The following is a 20,120-nucleotide window of genomic DNA, read 5'->3' as shown; positions in this document are numbered from 1 at the left end:
ATAGACATTAAACTATTCACAGTAGGAGATGTGTTTGAGCTTAAACTATTCACAGTAGGAGTAGGAGACATAGCTGATGTGTTTGAGCTGAGATCCTAGGAGTGGTAGCTTCAACTGATACAGACCTTCCTTAAGTACCTTTTGTAGCATTACTTTCCTTGTTGCCTTGTCCTTGACAAAACAGTCATTTCTTGAGCTAAACGAGCAACAGTGATAAGATTTTGAGTGATTTGAGGAACGTGAGAAACTTTTGAGTCTATTCCCATTCTACCTACCGTTAAGAGGCCATTATCATGATATTCAGACCTATTCAGCAGTGAAGCAATAGCCCATTCAGCCCAGAGATCTCCTCCAATAGGTTCCAGATCCAAGAGGTAGTATCAGGACTCTTAGCTATTGTTCTCGAGAAATGACATGATTTGACCCATTCCTCGAAAGTTTTTGTATGTTGTATGTTGACCTTTTTTTGAAACATTTCCTATTGTTTTGGTAGACGGAGATGAAATTGTTAGAGCGGATGTTCATTCTTCGAATAGGAGAATCAAAATATGATGTTGAATGGGTCGATGTAACTATTGAGTTCTATAATGGTAAACTCAATGTAGTCGGTTCGTGATCTTGCAACTAAGAAAAAAATAGGCTAGATGTGCTCAATTGGATGAAAATTTAGAATTAAATCGTGCTACTTTGAAATTTGATGAGGTTTTTTGTAGCAGTCCAAGGGATTAGTTTACTTTTGGGCATGTGTTGTTTGGTTTACTTGATGCTCGGACCTTGTTCGAAGAAGTTTTTGCTGGGATTGACCCATGGTTAGCTCCTCGAAAATTTTAGGCTTATGTTTGTTTCGTGAATCCAAGGTACTCGGACATTTTGGTTATTCACTTCTTTGTATTTTGCATTATATTCATGAATTGATCCATCCTAGGTTAGCACGATATTTGCTTGTATGGCCATCCATGTAAGTGACTAAAGGGCACAAGGGCTAATTATAAAGACATGTCGGAGATGGACAATCCTATAAATGGACCTTAAGAAACTTGGAAGGACATAACTAAGGATAAGTACCCCAAAACAAGGTAAGAACAATAAACTTTCGAGGACGAAAGTTCATAAGAGGGTGAGAATTTGTAAGAACCCAAGTAAGATTTATACACTCGAATATGTTGGAATGAGGATATGTTGACAAGACAGTCAAGGGGCAAATGTCGAAACAAGTACATGGCCTTAAGGCATAAGTTAATAACTAAAGGGTACAATGGCTGATTAAAGACATGGTGGAGATGGGAAACTTTAGAAACTTCGAAAATAGGTAGGAACAATGAACTTTCGAGGACGACATTTATTAAGAGGGTGAGAATTTGTAAGACCCCAAGTAAGGTTAAGATGCTCGATTATGTCGGAACAAGTACATAGCCTAAAGACATATGTTAAGAACTAAAGGGCACAAGGGCTGATTATAAAGACAGGTCGGAGAAGGGAAAACCTATAAATGGACCCTTGTCTTGGGGTACTCAGGATACGTACCTAAGACAAGGTAAGAACAATGATTTTTCAAGTATGAAAGTTCGTAGGAGGGTGAGAATTTGTAAGACCCCAAGTAAGGCTAAGAACTCGAGTATGTCGAAATAAGGATGTTGACAAGACAGTCAAGTGGCAATGTCGAAAAAAGTACATGACCTTAATGCATAAGTTAAGAACTAAATGGCACAAGGATTGATTATAAAGACATGTCGGAGAAGGGCAAACCTATAAATGGACGCTTAAGAAATTTGGAAGGACATAACTAAGGATAAGTACCCCAAGACAAGGTAAGAACAATGAACTTTCAAGGACGAAAGTTCGTAACATGGTGAGAATTTGTATGATCCCAAGTAAAGTTTAAACACTAGAGTATGTCAAAACAAGGATGTTGACAAGACAGTCAAGGGCCAAATGTCGGAACAAGTACATGCTTTAAGGCATAAGTTAAGCACTTCAGGGCACAAGGGCTGATTATAAAGTCATGTCGGAGAAGGACAAACCTATTAATGGACCCTAAAGAAACTTGGCATGACATAACGAAGGATAAGTACCCCAAGACAAGATAAGAAAAAGAAATTTCGAGGAAGAAACTACTTAAGAGGGTGAGAATTTGTAAGACCCCAAGTAAGGTTAAGACACTCGAATATATCTAAACAAGGATGTTGACAATACAGTCAAGGGAAAAATGTCGGAACAAGTACTTGGCCTTAAGGCATAGTTAAGAACTAAAGGGCACAAGGGCTGATTATAAAGACATGTCGGAGAAGGAAAAACCTATAAATGGACCCTAAGAAACTTGAAAGGACATAACTAAGGATAAGTACTCCAAGACATGGTAAGAACAATGAACTTTCGAGGACGAAGGGCTTAAGCGGTTGAGATTTTGTAAGACCCCAAGTAAGGTTAAGACACTCGAGTATGTCGAAACAATGATGTTGACAAGACAGTGAAAGCCCAAATGTCGGAACAAGTACATGTCCTTAAAGCATAAGTTAAGAACTAAAAGGCACAAGGGCTGATCATAAAGACATGTTGGAGAATGAAAAACCTATAAATGGACCCTTAAGAAACTTGAAAGGATATAACTAAGGATAAGTACCCTAAGACAAGGTAAGAACAATGAACTTTCGAGGACGAAAGTGCTTAAGAGGTTGAGATTTTGTAAGATCCCAAGTAAGGTTAAGACACTCGAGTATGTCGAAACAAGGATGTTGACAAGACAGTGAAGGCCCAAATGTCGGAACAAGTACATGGTCTTAAAGCACAAGTAAATAACTAAAGGGCACAAGGGCTGATCATAAAGACATGTTGGAGAATGAAAAACCTACAAATGAACCCTTAAGAAACTTGAAAGGACATAACTAAGGATAAGTACCCCAAGACAAGGTAAGAACAATGAACTTTCGAGGACGAAAGTGCTTAAGAGGGTGAAAATTTGTAAGATCCCAAGTAAGGTTAAGACACTCGAGTATGTCGAAACAAGGATGTTGACAAGACAGTCAAGGGCCAAATGTCGGAACAAGTACATGACTTTAAGGCATAAGTTATGAACTAAAGGGCACAAGTGCTGATTATAAAGACATGTTGGAGAAGGAAACATTATAAAGACATCTCGAGAAATGACATGATTTGGCCCATTCCTCGAAAGTTTTTGTATGTTGTATGTTGACCTTTTTTTGAAACATTTCCTATTGTTTTGGTAGACGGAGATGAAATTGTTAGATCTGATGTTCATTTTTCGAATAGGAGAATCGAAATATGATGTTGAATGGGTCGATGTAACTATTGAGTTCTATAATGGTAAACTCAATGGAGTCGGTTAGTGATCTTGCAACTATGAAAAAAATATGCTAGATGTGCTCAATTGGGTGAAAATTTAGAATTAGATCGTGCTACTTTGAAATTTGATGAGGTTTTTTGTAGCAGTCCAAGGGATTAGTTTACTTTTGGGCATGTGTTGTTTGGTTTACTTGATGCTCGGACCTTGTTCGAAGAAGTTTTTGCTAGGATTGACCCATGGTTAGCTCCTAAAAAATTTTAGGCTTGTGTTTGTTTCGTGAATCCAAGGTACTCAGACATTTTGGTTATTCACTTCTTTGTATTTTGCATTATATTCATGAATTGATCCATCCTAGGTTAGCACGATATTTGCTTGTATGACCATCCATGTAAGTGACTTTATTATCGACTTGGTCAGAAGACTTGTTTTATGTATGATGACTTGTGCCCAGTGGCCCTTGCACGTGTCATGTCTGTTTATATGACATTATGATGTGTTATGATGATGTGATTCGATATGATATTATGATGTGGTATGATGATGTGATTTGATATGACATTATGATGTGTTACGATGATGTTATGATGAATGTACGAGAGGTTATGCATGCATGTTACTTAGAGTAATATGTGAATGATGTATGGAGTTGTGTTACATGAATGATTTAAGATGGAAATAATAGAGACATCATGCATATTGTATGTTTATTTACATTGAGTTACTTCTTCTTTTATATGATGAGTACGGAGATGTACACTGTGATAATGATCATCATCATCATGCTTGCATGATATTCAAGGGATTGTTGTATTTCCGGACGTCCGGTTACAACCAGCTAGCTTAACTATACAAGGCTAGGGGGTGTGCGAGCTCTTTTGGTGGACCCACGTTCGCACGTGTGGGTCGTATATATAGGGATGTACTACACATCCAATTTTTTTTGAACGGGAGACCCCCTATGTGATAGAAGTGTCTCATGTGACCTATATAGTTTAGATAAATTCATAACGACCAATAAACTTGTTTACACAAAATATAACTGCATAATAAAGTTACCCACATGAGAATTATTTATTTAAATTCAATTAGAAACATGGCATTGGGTTAAGAACGAGGGGGGTTTTCTTTCGAACAGTGAGGCCATTTGCTTCTTCAACGCTTAATTCATAGCCACTGGGAAGCTTCCAATCAAACCAATGGAGAAGATTAGCCAATGCCTGTTCAAAGGAAGAAACCCCAAATGACATTCCTGGGCACTTCCTTCTCCCACTCCCAAATGGAATAAACTCATAGTCTTGGCCTTTGTAATCCACTAAACAGTTATCCATAAACCTCTCTGGGATGAACTCTGTTGGATTCTTCCAATATTCGGGATCCCTTTGGATTTTCCAGGCGTTCACAAAAACTCTTGTTTTTGATGGAATATGGTAGCCGTCGATCTCCACATCTTCTGCTGTTTCGCGTGGCACTAGCAGAGGAACTGGCGGGTGGAGCCTTAGAGATTCCTTTATGACACACTGAATATACTCCATCTTTTGAATATCTTCGGCTTTGATCTTTGATTTCTTTCCTGTTATTGTTCTTACTTCCTCTTGGGCTTTCTTCATGGCTGCTGGGTTTCCCATCAGCTCTGTCATTGTCCACTCTAGTACCGTCGCTGTTGTGTCACTGCCACCAACAAACATGTCCTGCAATCCAACATCAAAAGTAGGACCACACAGGTTAAATGGACATCCGTGCAAAAAAAACAAACTAGAACGATTGCTTCGAGGGTTAAATGGACAGAAAACAAACCAGTACGATTGCTTTGAGATTGTCAGAAGAGAAATTATAGTCAACCATGTCGTCCTGTTGGAGCTGCAACATGATATCCAAAAAATCCATTTTAGATTCATCAGTTAGAACACCAGATCTTATTTTTTCCTTGTGTTCTTCAAGCACTTTGCTAAAGAATGTATCCAGTGTTTTGAAGCAATCTTTCAACTCTTTATCAAACCCTCTAATAATATCAATCCACCAAAGAGAAGGAAAAAGATCAGCTGCACAAAACGCCACAATTAGCACCATAAGCTTTCTGGCTGTGTCTCCAAATCGACTATTCCCATTTTCATCCTCAAATTTCTCTCCCAAGACACATCTCGACACTATATTGTTCGATGTTTGAAGGAACAACTGGCTTAGATTCACAGCCTCACCGCCCACACTAGCCTTGCGAATCCTGTCCATGAGCCCACCAACTTCATCATCCCTTACGTACTGAAATGAGTCCACTCTTTTGACACTAAAAAGCTCAAGAGCGCACACTTTTCTGGCTTGTCTCCAATACTCACCATAATGAACAAAGGCAATGTCTTGACATTGGTACAGCAATTTCTTTGAGGCAGTGGTTTGTAGTCTGTTGGAGAATTTGATGTCATGGGTCTTCATCACTTCTTTAGCTATTTTTGGTGATGAAACCACAAGGGCTTGTTTCTGGCCAAGCTTTAGGAGCATTAGAGGGCCATATTTGTTGGAAAGAGCTGCCATGGATTGGTGTGGCAGGGCACCTAATTGGTGGAGGTTGCCTATGATGGGTAGCCTTGGTGGTGAAGGAGGTAAGTTGGGTTTGTTGCGTTTGAAGAGCCTTAACAGAACTATGACGAAGAAGAAAAGGCATATGGAAAAAGAAATGGGATCGAGAGCTTGAAATTGTTGCTGGATCTTTCTTGTGAGATCCATTTTCTCTCTCACTCCGCTTGCTTGTGGATTTCTGAGTTCGTTTGGCCTGTATTTATAGTTGTCCGCGTGTAATCGGAGGCGTCACATCCAACGCATCGATCCTTATAAAAATTGCTTCATTCCAATTCACCTCTTGGAAGTGAGCGTCCTTATTGGCATTCCATCAAATGTCACACTCTTTGAGAGCCAGCGTCCTCTCTAGCATATCACCCGGTGTCACACTCCTTGGAGTCCAGCATCCTCACTGACATACCACCTAGTGTTATACCCTTTTAGGGTCTAGCATTCTCGTCGTCGGCACACTACCCTATGTCGCCATTTGTAACAACCCAAGCTCACCACTAACCGATATTATCCATTTTGGCTCGTCGTATTAGTGGACGACTAATAAAATACAATAGTAAGAAGGACAAAATTGAAAAAAGACACCAACTTTCCAAACAAACAAAAGGAAATAAAAACAAACACCTTATACCAATCAAACCAACATTAATGTCTAATTTGATTCCTAAAAAAAATATTAAAATAATTAGTATGACACATCTATTATACTGTCTTTATAAATTATTAAATATCACATAAAATCTGAAAATTAGACATGTGAATCTTCCACCTAAAATACGGTGCTTTAATTATTTAAAATTTAAATATTTTTATAGAGAAAAATATATAAAATAAAGTTGGTTTTAATCACATTACAATAGGCTTTTTTTTTTTTTTTTCCCTTTATTGGAATATTTGTTGAAAATTAAATGGAAGGCAAATAAATAAATATTAAAAATTAAGGCCGTCATCCCCGACGCACGCATTTGGTGAGCTTGAATTTCTCCCATTTGTTTATTCTTTTTTATTTAAAGAAAAATCTTTATTATTATTATTATTATTATTATAATATATTCTTGAAATGTGTGAAATTTAGATAAGAATTATTAATTTATACACTTTATTTATCAAATAAAAACTTCAATTCATATATCAACTTATTTTATTATTTTAATTTATATTTTCTTTCAAAAAAACAATAATATGAGTTGAGACGATTTAAACACTGTTTTTATATTAGATTGATAAAAAGATGTTTTTTATTTTTTTACAAAAACTTTAATTTTAATTTTTATTTATTTAAAAACGAACATATCATTAAAAATCTATAATTAACAATAAAATTTTTAAATTATAATTAAATACAAAAATATTTTTATAAATATTTCATATAATTTATTTATCTTTAACAATTTAAAATTTTTGAATTTACAGCTGGATTGCATTATACTTCAACGAATATGTTTTTTTTTTAAGAAACACAAAAAACAACGTTGTAATATCATAACAAAAAAAAATAAATAAATAAATAAAAGTTAAATAATTACTTTTAGAAAAACTAAATAATTATAAGAAGGCAGTTAGATTGTCCTATTTTCTTTAAAAAAACATTAAATAATTAAAAGAAAAGAGCGAAAATAATGGCCGTCAAGGACGGATCTTGAACCCCTGTGGATTTTATCATGAGGGCCCTACCTATGTAATAACCAAAAAAAATGTTAGAATAAAAAAGAAATTTTGCTCCGTATTTGACCTATCATGTATAAGGTTGTTCAAGTCGGAGAGTACACATTCTAATAGCTTAACGTTAGCATTTTGGTTGATCCATCTTGGATATGATACGTTCGAACACTTTCTTTCTAGTTTCGATTCTTCGAAAGCTTTTAAGTTTAGTATGACTACCTTTTAACTCATTTAAATTTTTGAATAAGTTTAAAGTATTTTAGGCAAAACTAGACGAGTCAGTTCTCATTGTAAATTTTTTTTTAATTTATGATTGTTGGACTTCTTAAATAGAATTAAATTTAATAGAGCAACATTAAGCTAGCAAGGAGCAAAGACTCCTTGCGTAGAATTAAATTTCAGAGAGTAATGTTAAGCTAACATCAAAGAGTCGTAGTAGCTTCGGCTTAGGCTAACCAAGTAAGTGACCTTACTATCGGCTTAGTTGGAAGACTTGTCTTATGTATGACTACACGTGCCCAGTGGCCCTTGCACGTATTATTTATGTTTCACGTTGTATGAAGATGTGATGATGTACATGACATGATGACATGATGACATGATGACATGATGATGATGATGAACGAAAACATGATGATGTATAATGATGAGGATGACTTAGTATGATGATATTCCATATTAAGATGATGTGCATGTATTAAATGTCATGATGCACTATGATGACGAGTTTTCTAAGACACAACCCTAATTGATACTAATGATGATAAACTTATAACGACCCATACCTGCATGTTACCTAGGGTAACGTCTGAATGATGTATAGAGTTGTCACAAGAATGATTTAAAAATGAAAACTACAGGGGGACCTCATGCATTTTGTGTGTACATATACATCAAGTTAATTCCCCATTTATAATGATGAGTATGGACGTTGATGATAACGACTTTCATACTTGCAGTTGTTCTCAAACTTAGATTTAAAATTTTCTAATTAGTGGTAAGGCAAAAAGGTTTTCTACGTCTCACTGTTTCCAAAACTCAGCTTCCATTAAAAGCACTTGTGTCATTTACAAGAGTGTTTCAACTTTTATGGTATTAGCTCATAATTTTTTTTTTTTTTTTCATACATATACTTTAATTTCATATTTATACACTACATAGTGACAAAATTTTCTTTCGGCAGTACCACTTTTAATATCTATAGCAGACTATAAGATTTTGTCATCTATCAAGTTTTCTGGGTCATTATCACTTCAATCTACTTCATTGTGCGTATATGTTGATACATTCCTTCTCATATCTATGGTCATAACACTACATATTTGAACTATGTTCGAGACGTCTGACTGAAACATCTGACCTTCCATAACAAAATCATTTTCATGCATATACTAGTGTTTAGTAGCTTACAAAACTATAGCTCCCTCATTCACGGTACAAATCTTACTAAATCTAAACCCATCAATACATTAATATTCATAGGTAAACCCTATCATATTCTATATTATAATAAACATAGAAATAAGTCAACAATAATGCAGTCGACTATAATACAGTCAATAGTGTCAAAATTTAGTAATGAGTTATATTTGATAATGATCGAGCAGTAACAAAATACGCAATCAACAACATTTTCTTTTCTTATCTTATGTATGACATACCTGACGGTGACAGATCATCTATGGTCGGACCATGGAACATGTCAAACCTATCTCGTAGGCTAGTCTACCGAATCTATAACTTAGATCTCTATATCAATTGTAACGACCCTAAATTTCAACTAACTTACGTATGACAATACTACTATCTTATGCATGTGTCATAGTCTTTATTTACGATGTCGTTGTCAACCGTACAAGGCTACCTTGCTTTTACCTGAAATAGAAGTAGCACACAACTTGAGTAAGTGACCCCACTATTGGGGTCAACGAATACAAACGCATGCAACTCATGATTAGGGACCTATTGTTAAAACCATCGTAAAGGTGGCCTCCAGTCCAGACAAATCTGAATGTTTAGTGTTCCCTACACATGACTCACACGTGCAAGCGTGAGTCCCAACCGGTTCGCACCCCTTGGACCCATCATAGTCGAGTTAGTTGTCCGTAGCTAGACGTCTGGAGGTCAGCAAACCCCCGAATATCATGTGAGGCATGATGATGATTATTATCATCATAGTGTATGCATCCCTACTCATCATCATAAATGGGAAAGTAACCCGATGTATATAAATACACAATATGCATGAGGTCCCTACAATTTTCATCTTTGAATCATTCTTAAGACACAACTTTGTACATCATTCACATATTACCCTAGGTAACATGTATGTCTTAGCCTTCGTATGTTCATCATCATTAAAATCAATTAGAGTTATGTCTTAGAAAACTCATGTTCATAACTAGGATCGTTACAGAGTCGAATTCAAAGTGTCTCATGTGACAAATATAGTTTAGATAAATGACTTATTTATGGTTAGTAACTACCAATAAACTTGTTTACACAAAATATGATAGCATAATAAAGTGACCCACATGAGAATTATTTATTTAAACTTGATTAGAGACATGGCATTGGATTAAGGAGGAGGGGGGTTTTCTTGCGAACAGTGAGCCCATTTTCTTCTTCGACGCTCAGATCACAGTCACTGGGAAGCTTCCAATCAAACCAAGGGAGAAGATTAGCCAATGCATGTTCAAATGAAGCAGCCCCAAATGACAATCCTGGGCACTTCCTTCTCCCACTTCCAAATGGAATAAACTCATAGTCTTGGCCTTTGTAATCCACTGAACTGTCATCCATAAACCTCTCTGGAATGAATTCGTTTGGATTGTGCCAATTTTCGGGATCCCTTTGGATTTTCCATGCGTTCACAAAAACTCTTGTCTTTGATGGAATATGGTAGCCGTCGATCTCCACATCTGTTGCTGTTTCTCGTGGCACTAGCAGAGGAATTGGCGGGTGGAGCCTCAGAGATTCATTTATGACGCAGTGCATGTACTCCATCTTTTGAATATCTTCAGCTTCGATCTTTGGTTTCTTTCCTGTTATTGTCCTTACTTCCTCTTGGACTTTCTTCATGGCTGCTGGATTTCTCATCAGCTCTGTCATTGTCCACTCTAGTACTGTCGCTGTTGTGTCACATCCTCCAACAAACATGTCCTGCAATCCAACATCAAAAGTGGGTTCTTGTAAAATTTTCCAAAAGAGGATGAAATTCTTGTCCACAACAAACAAAAATTGAGAGATGTCCATAGGGTAGGGACGAGAAAATCTTCTCCATCACTGTCTCCTATTTCAATCTTCATCTCCGTAAAATTTTTCATGTATTACTGTTAGGATTGGAACAAGGGTTCCCCACATATGAAAATACATGTCCTCGGAAGTCTTCTTGTCATAAGCAGTGTATGATAATTAGAGATATCCACAAGTAAGAGACAGGGAAGTCTTCATTTATTTTTGGATGATATAATATTATACCTAATTTTTCAAAATCTCTCTTTTTATATATATGACCAGCACAAGATCGAAGATGAGGAATATAATACCTTTCCTGTTCCTATGTTCCTATTTAGTTAGAGAAAAAATATCTCCCTACTTTCCTTTCTATTCTACATTTAAACAGGATTCTTTTAGGTGAACCACATGGGTTAAATGGACATAAACGATTGCTTTGACAGAAAACGAACCAGTACGATTGCTTTGAGGTTGATCGGTGAGAAATGATAGTCAAACATGTCATCCCGTTGGAGCTGCAACATGATATCCACAAATCCTTCTTAGATTCATCAGTTCCAACACCATCTCTTATTTTTTCCTTGTGTTCTTCTACCACTTTACTAAAAAAATGTATCCAATCTTTTGAAGCAATCTTTCAATTCCTTATTGAACCCTCTAATAGTATCAATCCACCAAAGAGAAGGAAAAAGATCAGCTACACAAAACGCCGTGATTAGCACCATAACCTTTCTGGCTGTGTCTCCAAATCTACTATTCCCATTTTCATCCTCAAATTTCTCTCCCAAAACACATCTCGACACTATATTGTTCGATGTTTGAAGAAACAACTGGCTTAGATTGACAGCCTCACCGCCCATACAAGCCTTACGAATCCTGTCAATGAGCTCACCAACTTCATCATCCTTTACGTACTGAAAGGAGTCCACTCTTTTGACACTAAAAAGCTCAAGAGCGCACACTTTCCTGGCTTGTCTCCAATACTCACCATATTGAGTAAAGCCAATGTCTTGACATTGGTACAGCAATTCGTATGCGGCAGTAGTTTGGGGCCTGTTGGAGAATTTGATGTCATGGGTCTTCATCACTTCTTTAGCCATTTTTGGTGATGAAACCACGAGGGCTTGCTTCTGGCCAAGCTTTAGGAGCATTAGAGGGCCATATTTGTTAGAAAGAGCTGCCATGGATTGGTGTGGCAGGGCACCTAATTGGTGGAGGTTGCCGATGATGGGTAGCGTTGGTGGTGAAGGAGGGAAGTTGGGTTTCTTGCTTTTGATGAGCTTTATCAGAAGTATGAAGAAGAAGAAAAGGCACAGAGATGAAGAGATTTGATTGAGAGCTTGAAATTGTTGGTGGATCTTCGTTGGCAAATCCATTTTCTCACTATCTTGTTTGTGAATTTCTGAGTTCTTTTTGCCTTTATTTATAGTCGTCACTCGCATACTACCACTCACATACCACCATATCACAGGTGTCACACTACCGGATGTCAACTTTTTTGAAGGTCCAGCGTCTTTACTGACATACTACCGGATGTCACACTCAATGTGTCTACCCTTATAAGGAATGTTTTATTTCAATATACTCCTTTGAGGGTCCAGTGTCTTTGTTGACATACCACTGGGTGTCGCACCCAATGTGTCTACCCTTATAAGAAATGTTTCATTTCAATCTACTCCTTTGAGGGTCTAGTGCCCTTTCTTACCACGGGGTGTCACACTTAATGTATCTACCCTTATAAGGAATGTTTCGTTTCAATCTACTCCTTTGAGAGTCCAACATCCTTGTTGATATACCACCTGGTGTCACATCCAATGCGTCTACCCTTATAAGGAATGTTTCGTTCCAATCTACTCCTTTGAAGGTTCAGCGTCCTTGCTGACATACCACCGATTATCACACCCAACGCGTCTACCCTTACAAAGAATGCCTCATTCCAATCTACTCCTTTGAGGGGTCCAAATTCCTATCTAACATACCACCGGGTGTCACACCCAACACCTCTACCCTTATAAGGAATACTTCGTTTCAATCTATTCCTTTGAGGGTCCAGCTTCCTATCTGACATACCACTGGGTGTCACACCCAACACGTCTACCCTTCTAAGGAATGTTTTGTTCTGATCCACCCCTTTGGGAGCCGAGCATCCTTGCTGGCATCTACTATTATAAGAAATGTTTCGTTCTAATCCACGCCTTTGGGAGCCCAAGATCCTCGCTGGCATACCACCAGGTATCACACCCAACCCGTCTACCCTTATAAAAAATGTTTTGTTTCAATCCATTCTCTTGGGGCCCAACATCCTTGTTGGCATACCACCAGGTGTCACACCCCCTTGGGAACTAGCATCCTCGCTGGCATACCATTTGGTGTCACACTCCCTTGGGGGTCAACATCCTCACCGGCATACCGTCCACACCCTCATAAAGAATGTCTTTCTTGTTTCTAATCAACATGGGATCTCACACATAAGGAAAGAACGAAAAAGACCACATAGGTTAAATGGACATCGATATAAATAAACAAATCAAAATAAACTAGTAGGATCGCTTTGAGAATTAAATGGACAAGAAACAAACCAGTAACATTCCTTTGAGGTTGTGAAGAGAGAAATGATAGTCAATCATGTTGTCCTCTTCGAGCTGCAACATGATATCCACAAAATCCTTCTTAGATTCATCAGTTAGAACACCATCTCTTATCTTTGCCTTGTGTTCTTCAACCACTTTACTAACAAATGTATCCAATGTTTTGGAGCAATCTTTCAACTCCTTAATGAACCCTCTAATAATATCAATCCACCAAAGAGAAGGAAAAAGATCAGCTACACAAAACGCCACAATTAGCACCATAGCCCTTCTGACTGTGACCCCAAATCTACTATTCCCATTTTCATCCTCAAATTTCTCTCCCAAGACACATCTCGACACTATATTGTTGGAGGTTTGAAGGAACGACTAGCTAAGATTCACAGCCTCACCGCCCACACTAGCCTTATCAGCTCACCAACTTCTTCATCCCTTACGTACTGAAAAGAGTCCACTCTTTTGGCACTAAAAAGCTCAAGAGCGCACACTTTTCTGGCTTGTCTCCAGTACTCACCATATTGAGCAAAGCCAATGTCTTGACATTGGTACAGCAATTCGTGTGCAGCAGTAGTTTGGGGCCTGTTGGAGAATTTGATGTCATGGGTCTTCATCACTTCTTTAGCCATTTTTGGTGATGAAACCACGAGGGCTTGCTTCTGGCCAAGCTTTAGGAGCATTAGAGGGCCATATTTGTTGGAAAGAGCTGCCATGGATTGGTGTGGCAGGGCACCTAATTGGTGGAGGTTGCCTAGGATGGGTAGCGTTGGTGGTGAAGGAGGAAAGTTGGGTTTCTTGCGTTTGAACAGCTTTAGCAGAAGTATGAAGAAGAAGAAAAGGCATATGGAAAAAGAGATGGGATTCAGAGCTTGAAATTGTTGCTGGATCTAAACTGTCATACAACATTCTACTAGTCTACTAAACCTTCGTGGAACCACTCGACCAACGCACTGAGTGCTAAGTAGAGACCATGAGTATGACTAACGGTCAAGTTGTTGGTTATTCCAGGCTGCCAAAGGGTCTAGTAGATGAACCATATTTGGTCGAAAGCTAGTCACATTTCAAAAAATAATTTGTATCCTAAGTATTTGACCGCGATTCGTAGCATACGAATAAATACATATCAAACTAATAACATACTAAAGAACCCCAATAATTCATATATGATTAGATATACGGGATTGGATTGAGAAGGAGAGGGATTTTCTTGCGAACGGTGAGCCCACTTTCTTCTTCAACGATCAGTTCACAGCCACAGGGAAGCTTCCAATCAAACCAATGGAGAAGATTAGCCAAGGCGTGTTCAAATGAAGCAACCCCAAATGGCATTCCTGGGCACTTCCTTCTCCCACTCCCAAACGGAATAAACTCATAGTCTTGGCCTTTGTAATCTACTAAACTGTTATCCATAAACCTCTCTGGAATGAACTCGTTTGGATTGAGCCAATATTCGGGGTCCCTTTGAATTTTCCAGGCGTTCACAAAAACTCTTGTTTTTGATGGAATATGGTAGCCATCGATCTCCACATCTGCTGCTGTTTCGCGTGGCACTAGCAGAGGAACTGGCGGGTGGAGCCTTAGAGATTCCTTTATGACAAACTGAATATACTCCATCTTTTGAATATCTTCGGCTTCGATCTTTGATTTCTTTCCTGTTATTGTTCTTACTTCCTCTTGGGCTTTCTTCATGGCAGCTGGATTTCTCATCAGCTCTGCCATTGTCCACTCCAGTGCTGCTGCTGTTGTGTCACTTCCTGCAACAAACATGTCCTGCAATCCAACATCAAAAGTGGGTTCCTCTAAGATTTTCCCAAAGATAATGAAATTTTTGTCAAACAAAAAAAATAGAAGTCTTTCTCTTTGAAAATGGCCCAAGGATCGAAATATATAAAACAAATAAAAGGATGAAAAAGAATCTATAGTTGTCCAATAAGTTATATAACTTATTCTACTAGGTCTACTAACAATTCTCCTAAAGTTACTCTTTCGTTATTACTCTTCAAGTTTGGGATATAGTATATCTTAGTTAGTAAACGTTGGTCGTCATTCTTGCACACTGGATCATACAGCCTATGTGCTTTGGTCTCATCCTCGACACAAAATACACCATTTATTAGCTTCTGTCATCAAGATTTTTGATATATGCCTTTGTAGTCTTAACAGGTGTTGTACAACTCAAGACTCTTAGGTACTCACATTGAGGTGTTTTGACGAACCATGCTTTGTAAGGGCTACGAGTGTCCATCGCCTTTGTTGGTTAACGGTTTAGAAGATAAATCACATGTCATATTGCCTCACCCCAGCAAATTGCCGAGACTTGCGTGTTCATTATGGTACGATTTTTTCATTCAACCACAATGTTTTCTTGTGGAGTGTAGGTTTAGTGAGTTGACGCTTGATACATTCCTCTTCGCAAACTTTGAGAAGTTTTGGGATAAGAACTCGCCACTCCGGTCGATGCGCAAGGTTTTCAATTTTTGAACTTCTTGAACACACATAATGCCTCTTCTTTTTCTTATATGTATTTTTGAAATCTTTGAAATTTAGATCAGATTTATAAAAGTGGGTTAGAAACAAAATAAAAAAATTTCTAATTTTCTAAACCTAAATTTTTCCGATAATACAGTGTCCAGATCATTACGCCTTTTTACCCAACAAGAAATTTCGCTAACTTAAGACCGCTATAGTTACAGCCGTTCAATAGGGCTTCAATCCCATACGCCTTTTGTGCGGATTAAATCTTACCTAGCAAGAAATTTCGGCCTTTTGTGCAAATCAATCTTACCCAACAAGAAATTTCGCTACCTTAAGACCGCTATAGTTACCGCCACCACCATTCACCAAGGCTTCGGTCTTAAATCACCAACTTCCTTGACCTTGCAACACTAGACAAGGATTTGAGAGTTTGCAAAAACTATTCGAGAGTTGAGTTCGGCAAAAACTATTCGAGAGTTGAGTTCGGCAGAAATTATTCGAGAGTTGAGTTCGGCAGAAATTATTCGAGAGTTGAGTTCGGTAGAAATTATTCGATTTGTGAGAGACTGCTAGGATTTATTGTTTTTGAATTTCATTATCCCAAGTTTCAACACAAATAGCATAGTCCCATAATTCAATGCAAAATGAAATTGCAAATGTGGTGGTGGAGATATAATTGATGTAATTATATTGATGAACAAATGTGTTGTCTGATTACCAATCCAATACGTTAGTGAAGACAAAAATATACATGAAAATTAATATACACAAGCACTCATATAGAGAAATTAAGTGTTTTGTTGACAATTTTGTCTACCACGTCCAACTCCAAGTATTTGTTAAACAATTTGCAGATACGTCCGCCCGCCCGTCCGTCCATCCATCCATCCAATGCGGCTATACACAGGTTTGCATGAAGTCGAGTGTGAAAAGCCCAAATGCTATGCCAGTCAGTTTATTACGTCCCCCACTAATAAAAACTACAATCTCCTCAAGGGATCCCTTGTAAAGAATGGGTGCCTTAGGGCTTCATGTGCCGTTAGTCTATCGGCAGGTTCGTATCGAAGCAACCCTTGAACAAGATGAATCAATTCACCCGCCGAATGGTCTACATGCTGCATTATCAAGTTCTGCATATTGAACAACGATATAATTAGTGTTGAAAACGAAAGGCACCAGCCATGTCGAAACACTATCAAAATACAAACCGGTAAACGAGGCAGCTTTTGAACAGCCTTTATACTATCCCTCGAGGTTGCTCCTTCTGGCCAATCTAATCTACCTCTTCTAACGTACTTTTCGGCATGCCGACTATGGATACACGAAAAAGAATAAATTTCAGCATTTTGGTTCTTCTTTACTGCATAACACACACACCAAGGGCTAAATACTCACTCTACTCTCTTCAGCATCTCATGTGGCAAAGGACCGAGCACACGCTCCATCATCGCCAAGTGCTCTAAGTTCTCATGAGTTTGAAAGAGTGCTTCACCCTGAAAAAGATATTGACTTGAAAACTCAACAAAACCGAACCTTACTCTGCTAAAGTCGTATTACATACAAACAAGACACATACCGAGCACAGTTCAACAAGGATACAGCCAACACTCCATATATCACAAGGAAAACTCCATCCAAGACCTACACAGTTAATAATATGGTCAAGTTCAACATAAATAAAAACACCGCAAGTAGCACTACAAAAATCAAAATTACTTACCAAGGATAACCTCTGGTGCTCGATAATGGCGCGTTGAAACGATGTAATTCTGATCTGGACGATCATAAGTGGTGCTACCAAAATCAATCACCTTTATAGCACTTGACTTGGGCACTCTTTTGAAGTTGGAACTATCCCTTGGTGACCGAGACAAATTCTGCTGCAAATGGACAAAGTAATTAGCAAAGCTTAGCCCAGAGAACTAAAAGTAAAAAAAATCAAAGAAACTATCATAAAACATAAGTACCTTATAGTCATGTACTTTCACATAATCTGCAGAGACCAACAGTACGTTCTCAGGCTTCAAGTCAGTATGTACCATTAGTAGGTCATGCATGACTGGATTTCAAGTATCAAAGAAATCATTAGGATACAAAACAAAAAATTAGAACTGACTAGACATACGTTTTAAATAAAATTGCAGGAAACGTCGTACAACAGATACTAATAACCATTCAACTGGAAGAAATGTGCGGAGTGTTTTGAAATGAAAACAAGACACTACAAAAATGGAAAATGAAAGGACTAGGTTCAATAAAATACTACACACATGCTACACACTCCAACAGTTGTCTGCCAATGTCACGAACTAGGTCAATGGGAAAGGAGCGGTAATTGTTTTTCCGTAGAAAATCGTATAAACTTGGCCCAAGCTTCTCAAATACCTGTTATAACCATCCAAGTTCACCCAAAAATCTTAATTCCCCATATTTAGTGAATCGGGGAAATTAATCTAAAGATAAAACAGCCTTATACTTACAATACAGATATGGTTACGATAGTCAAACCAGTTCCGTATTTGAACACAACTGCAAGGAATAAAGCCATTTAACCAAAGCCTCAAAGGAAAAAAGGAGCTACAGAGCAAATCATGGCAGTAAGGAAGACTTGGAACAAAAAAGATACTCACCGGTTGCCACCTTTATCATGCTTTTGAAGTTGCTGTAACACCTCAATTTCTATCATAGCTGCATCACGATATTTCCTAATTCCACGAACAATTTTAATAGCAACCATTTCCTTCCTTTCATTGTCCCAGCATTCTAAAACCTGTCCAAATGTACCTTCACCCATTTTGCTATGTATTTTATCTGGCACAGAAGAAAAATTGACAGATTAAGTTAGTAACAACCATAGGAAAAGACAAGATAATTTCCAAAAACCTAACTATCCTACGCAATTCCAAAGTAACGATGATGAGGCAAATTTTGAAAAAAGAAAATAAATGTAAGCGACAATGATGGACATTGTTTAAAATACAGTCTTCAATTGAAAGCGAAAGTAGAAATTGTAGCCTTCGTTTAAATAACCGAAGGACCTTATTCACAAGAGAAGAAAGCTACGATGATAAATTCTGATACAACATAAAAATTCATTTGATCATAGTCAAGTGTATTTACAGCGAGAAGTTAAATTATCTCCAAGCGCAAACATGTAATGCCCATCTTTGTCATCTTCTCGCCAAGGGGGAGAACCATTTCGAGCCACTCCCTTAACAAATAGTGGATCAGAAGAATGATCTGATGGTGCTTTTGAAGATGCAAAGCTTGGCATATTCCCAATCTCTTGTCCACAACATATTCCTACCTGGGCCTACACACAGTCACCCATTCATATAAAAGTTTGCCCTTCCTAGACCTAATATCCTCACCCACAGTCTTCATTTTCCACAACACATAAGAAAATGCAAGATTTTGTTGAATGAATACAGATGAGAGGAAATACTCAAGAGAGTGATGAAATAAAAGGCAGATACATGGTTAAAAAACACGGAATTGGAGCAAGGAAAGGGAATCACCGAATTTAAACAAATCGTGGAAAGGAGGTGAAATTAAAAGTAAAAATCATACATAACAAGAGAAACATAAGCATCCATTTAAATGAATAAATAAAATACACTTACCTGATCTGACAAGATAATTCATTCGAGCTTAAAAATACAATAGAAACTCGTTATCTCAACAGTTCAATAAATAAATCTCAAGAAAATAGTCTATAATCATAGAAAAATCAGGAATCTCGATGGTAAAAAACGAGAATCAGCGATCAAAAAACGTAAATCTAAGATAACAAAGAGAAAAGAACGAAAGGCCTTCTTAAACTACTTTGATCAGAAATGATACCTCGGCGTGTGAAACTAATACATACCTAAACAAAGAAAAATCCGGCAGATCTAGATCTACAAAACCAAAATCAACCCAAAATAAAATCAGATCTGAAAGAGAGGATCGGAGATTATACCTTAGGGGCCTCGGGGACAACGTCCCAGCCCAAACGAGCCCTCTTTCGGGGCCTACGATCAAGATGCGTGTGAGGAAACTCAATCATGCGCTCCATCTCCATGATCTCGCAGAAAAAAGCAGAATCTCGAATTGAAAAAGATGATCGAAAAACCAGAGAATTGGAGCGTTCGGAACGAAGGAGATGAGAAGAAATATTCTTCCTCAGAAGGAAATTTGTGGAATAGAACCGAAAAGCACCCCTAATTTTAACCTAACGACGAAGCATGAGGGAGATGAGAGAGATCTAACCGTCCACGTTGCGAAGAAGAAACCGTTGATTTCGAGGGAATCTCTTT

At 37.8% G+C, this 20,120-nt stretch overlaps 4 protein-coding genes and 1 pseudogene across 8 annotated transcripts in view; all 5 read right to left on the bottom strand.

Moving 5' to 3' along the window:
• Positions 1-4,189: 4,189 nt before the first annotated feature.
• Positions 4,190-20,120, bottom strand: part of LOC111490240 (cytochrome P450 71A1-like) — a 29,243-nt gene continuing 13,312 nt past the window's right edge. The window contains exons 1-2 of one of the 3 annotated variants that reach the window (XM_023138784.1): positions 14,509-15,190; positions 4,190-4,380 (exon numbers count right to left, since the gene is read on the bottom strand). In XM_023138784.1, the coding sequence (XP_022994552.1) occupies positions 14,515-15,114 (600 nt within the window). In that variant the 5' untranslated portion in view covers positions 15,115-15,190 and the 3' untranslated portion in view covers positions 4,190-4,380; positions 14,509-14,514. Of the gene's footprint in view, positions 4,381-10,054; positions 10,080-14,134; positions 14,288-14,490; positions 15,191-20,120 lie in introns of those variants that run through there. The other 2 variants (XM_023138786.1, XM_023138785.1) reach the window with 2 other exon arrangements.
• Positions 4,354-6,379, bottom strand: LOC111490236 (cytochrome P450 71A1-like). The gene is made up of 2 exons (XM_023138778.1): positions 5,096-6,379; positions 4,354-4,989 (listed from the first exon to the last, which is right to left on the bottom strand). Exons 1-2 carry the CDS (start codon positions 6,017-6,019, stop codon positions 4,387-4,389), a joined length of 1,527 nt encoding a protein of 508 aa, XP_022994546.1. The 5' UTR covers positions 6,020-6,379; the 3' UTR covers positions 4,354-4,386.
• LOC111490235 lies at positions 9,982-12,231 on the bottom strand (annotated as a pseudogene).
• LOC111489948 (cytochrome P450 71A1-like) lies at positions 13,321-14,060 on the bottom strand. The gene is made up of 2 exons (XM_023138350.1): positions 13,769-14,060; positions 13,321-13,691 (listed from the first exon to the last, which is right to left on the bottom strand). Exons 1-2 carry the CDS (start codon positions 14,058-14,060, stop codon positions 13,321-13,323), a joined length of 663 nt encoding a protein of 220 aa, XP_022994118.1.
• LOC111490237 (serine/threonine-protein kinase AFC2-like) lies at positions 16,490-20,024 on the bottom strand. 3 transcript variants are annotated; one of them, XM_023138779.1, is made up of 11 exons: positions 19,784-20,024; positions 18,943-19,135; positions 18,453-18,633; positions 18,303-18,351; positions 18,093-18,207; positions 17,790-17,881; positions 17,543-17,702; positions 17,399-17,463; positions 17,218-17,315; positions 17,031-17,133; positions 16,490-16,952 (listed from the first exon to the last, which is right to left on the bottom strand). In XM_023138779.1, exons 1-11 carry the CDS (start codon positions 19,883-19,885, stop codon positions 16,803-16,805), a joined length of 1,308 nt encoding a protein of 435 aa, XP_022994547.1. In that variant the 5' UTR covers positions 19,886-20,024; the 3' UTR covers positions 16,490-16,802. The 3 variants fall into 3 exon arrangements, with proteins under 3 accessions (XP_022994547.1, XP_022994548.1, XP_022994549.1); XM_023138780.1 differs by having other exon boundaries at positions 17,543-17,699; XM_023138781.1 differs by lacking the exons at positions 18,093-18,207; positions 18,303-18,351; positions 18,943-19,135; positions 19,784-20,024 and having other exon boundaries at positions 17,543-17,699; positions 18,453-18,616.

Source organism: Cucurbita maxima, unplaced genomic scaffold (genome assembly GCF_002738345.1).
Source record: "Cucurbita maxima cultivar Rimu unplaced genomic scaffold, Cmax_1.0 Cma_Scf00015, whole genome shotgun sequence".
Classification (NCBI taxonomy): Eukaryota; Viridiplantae; Streptophyta; class Magnoliopsida; order Cucurbitales; family Cucurbitaceae; genus Cucurbita; species Cucurbita maxima.
The sequence above is the reverse complement of the archived record's forward strand: the minus strand, read 5'-3'. Positions and strand labels throughout refer to the sequence as shown.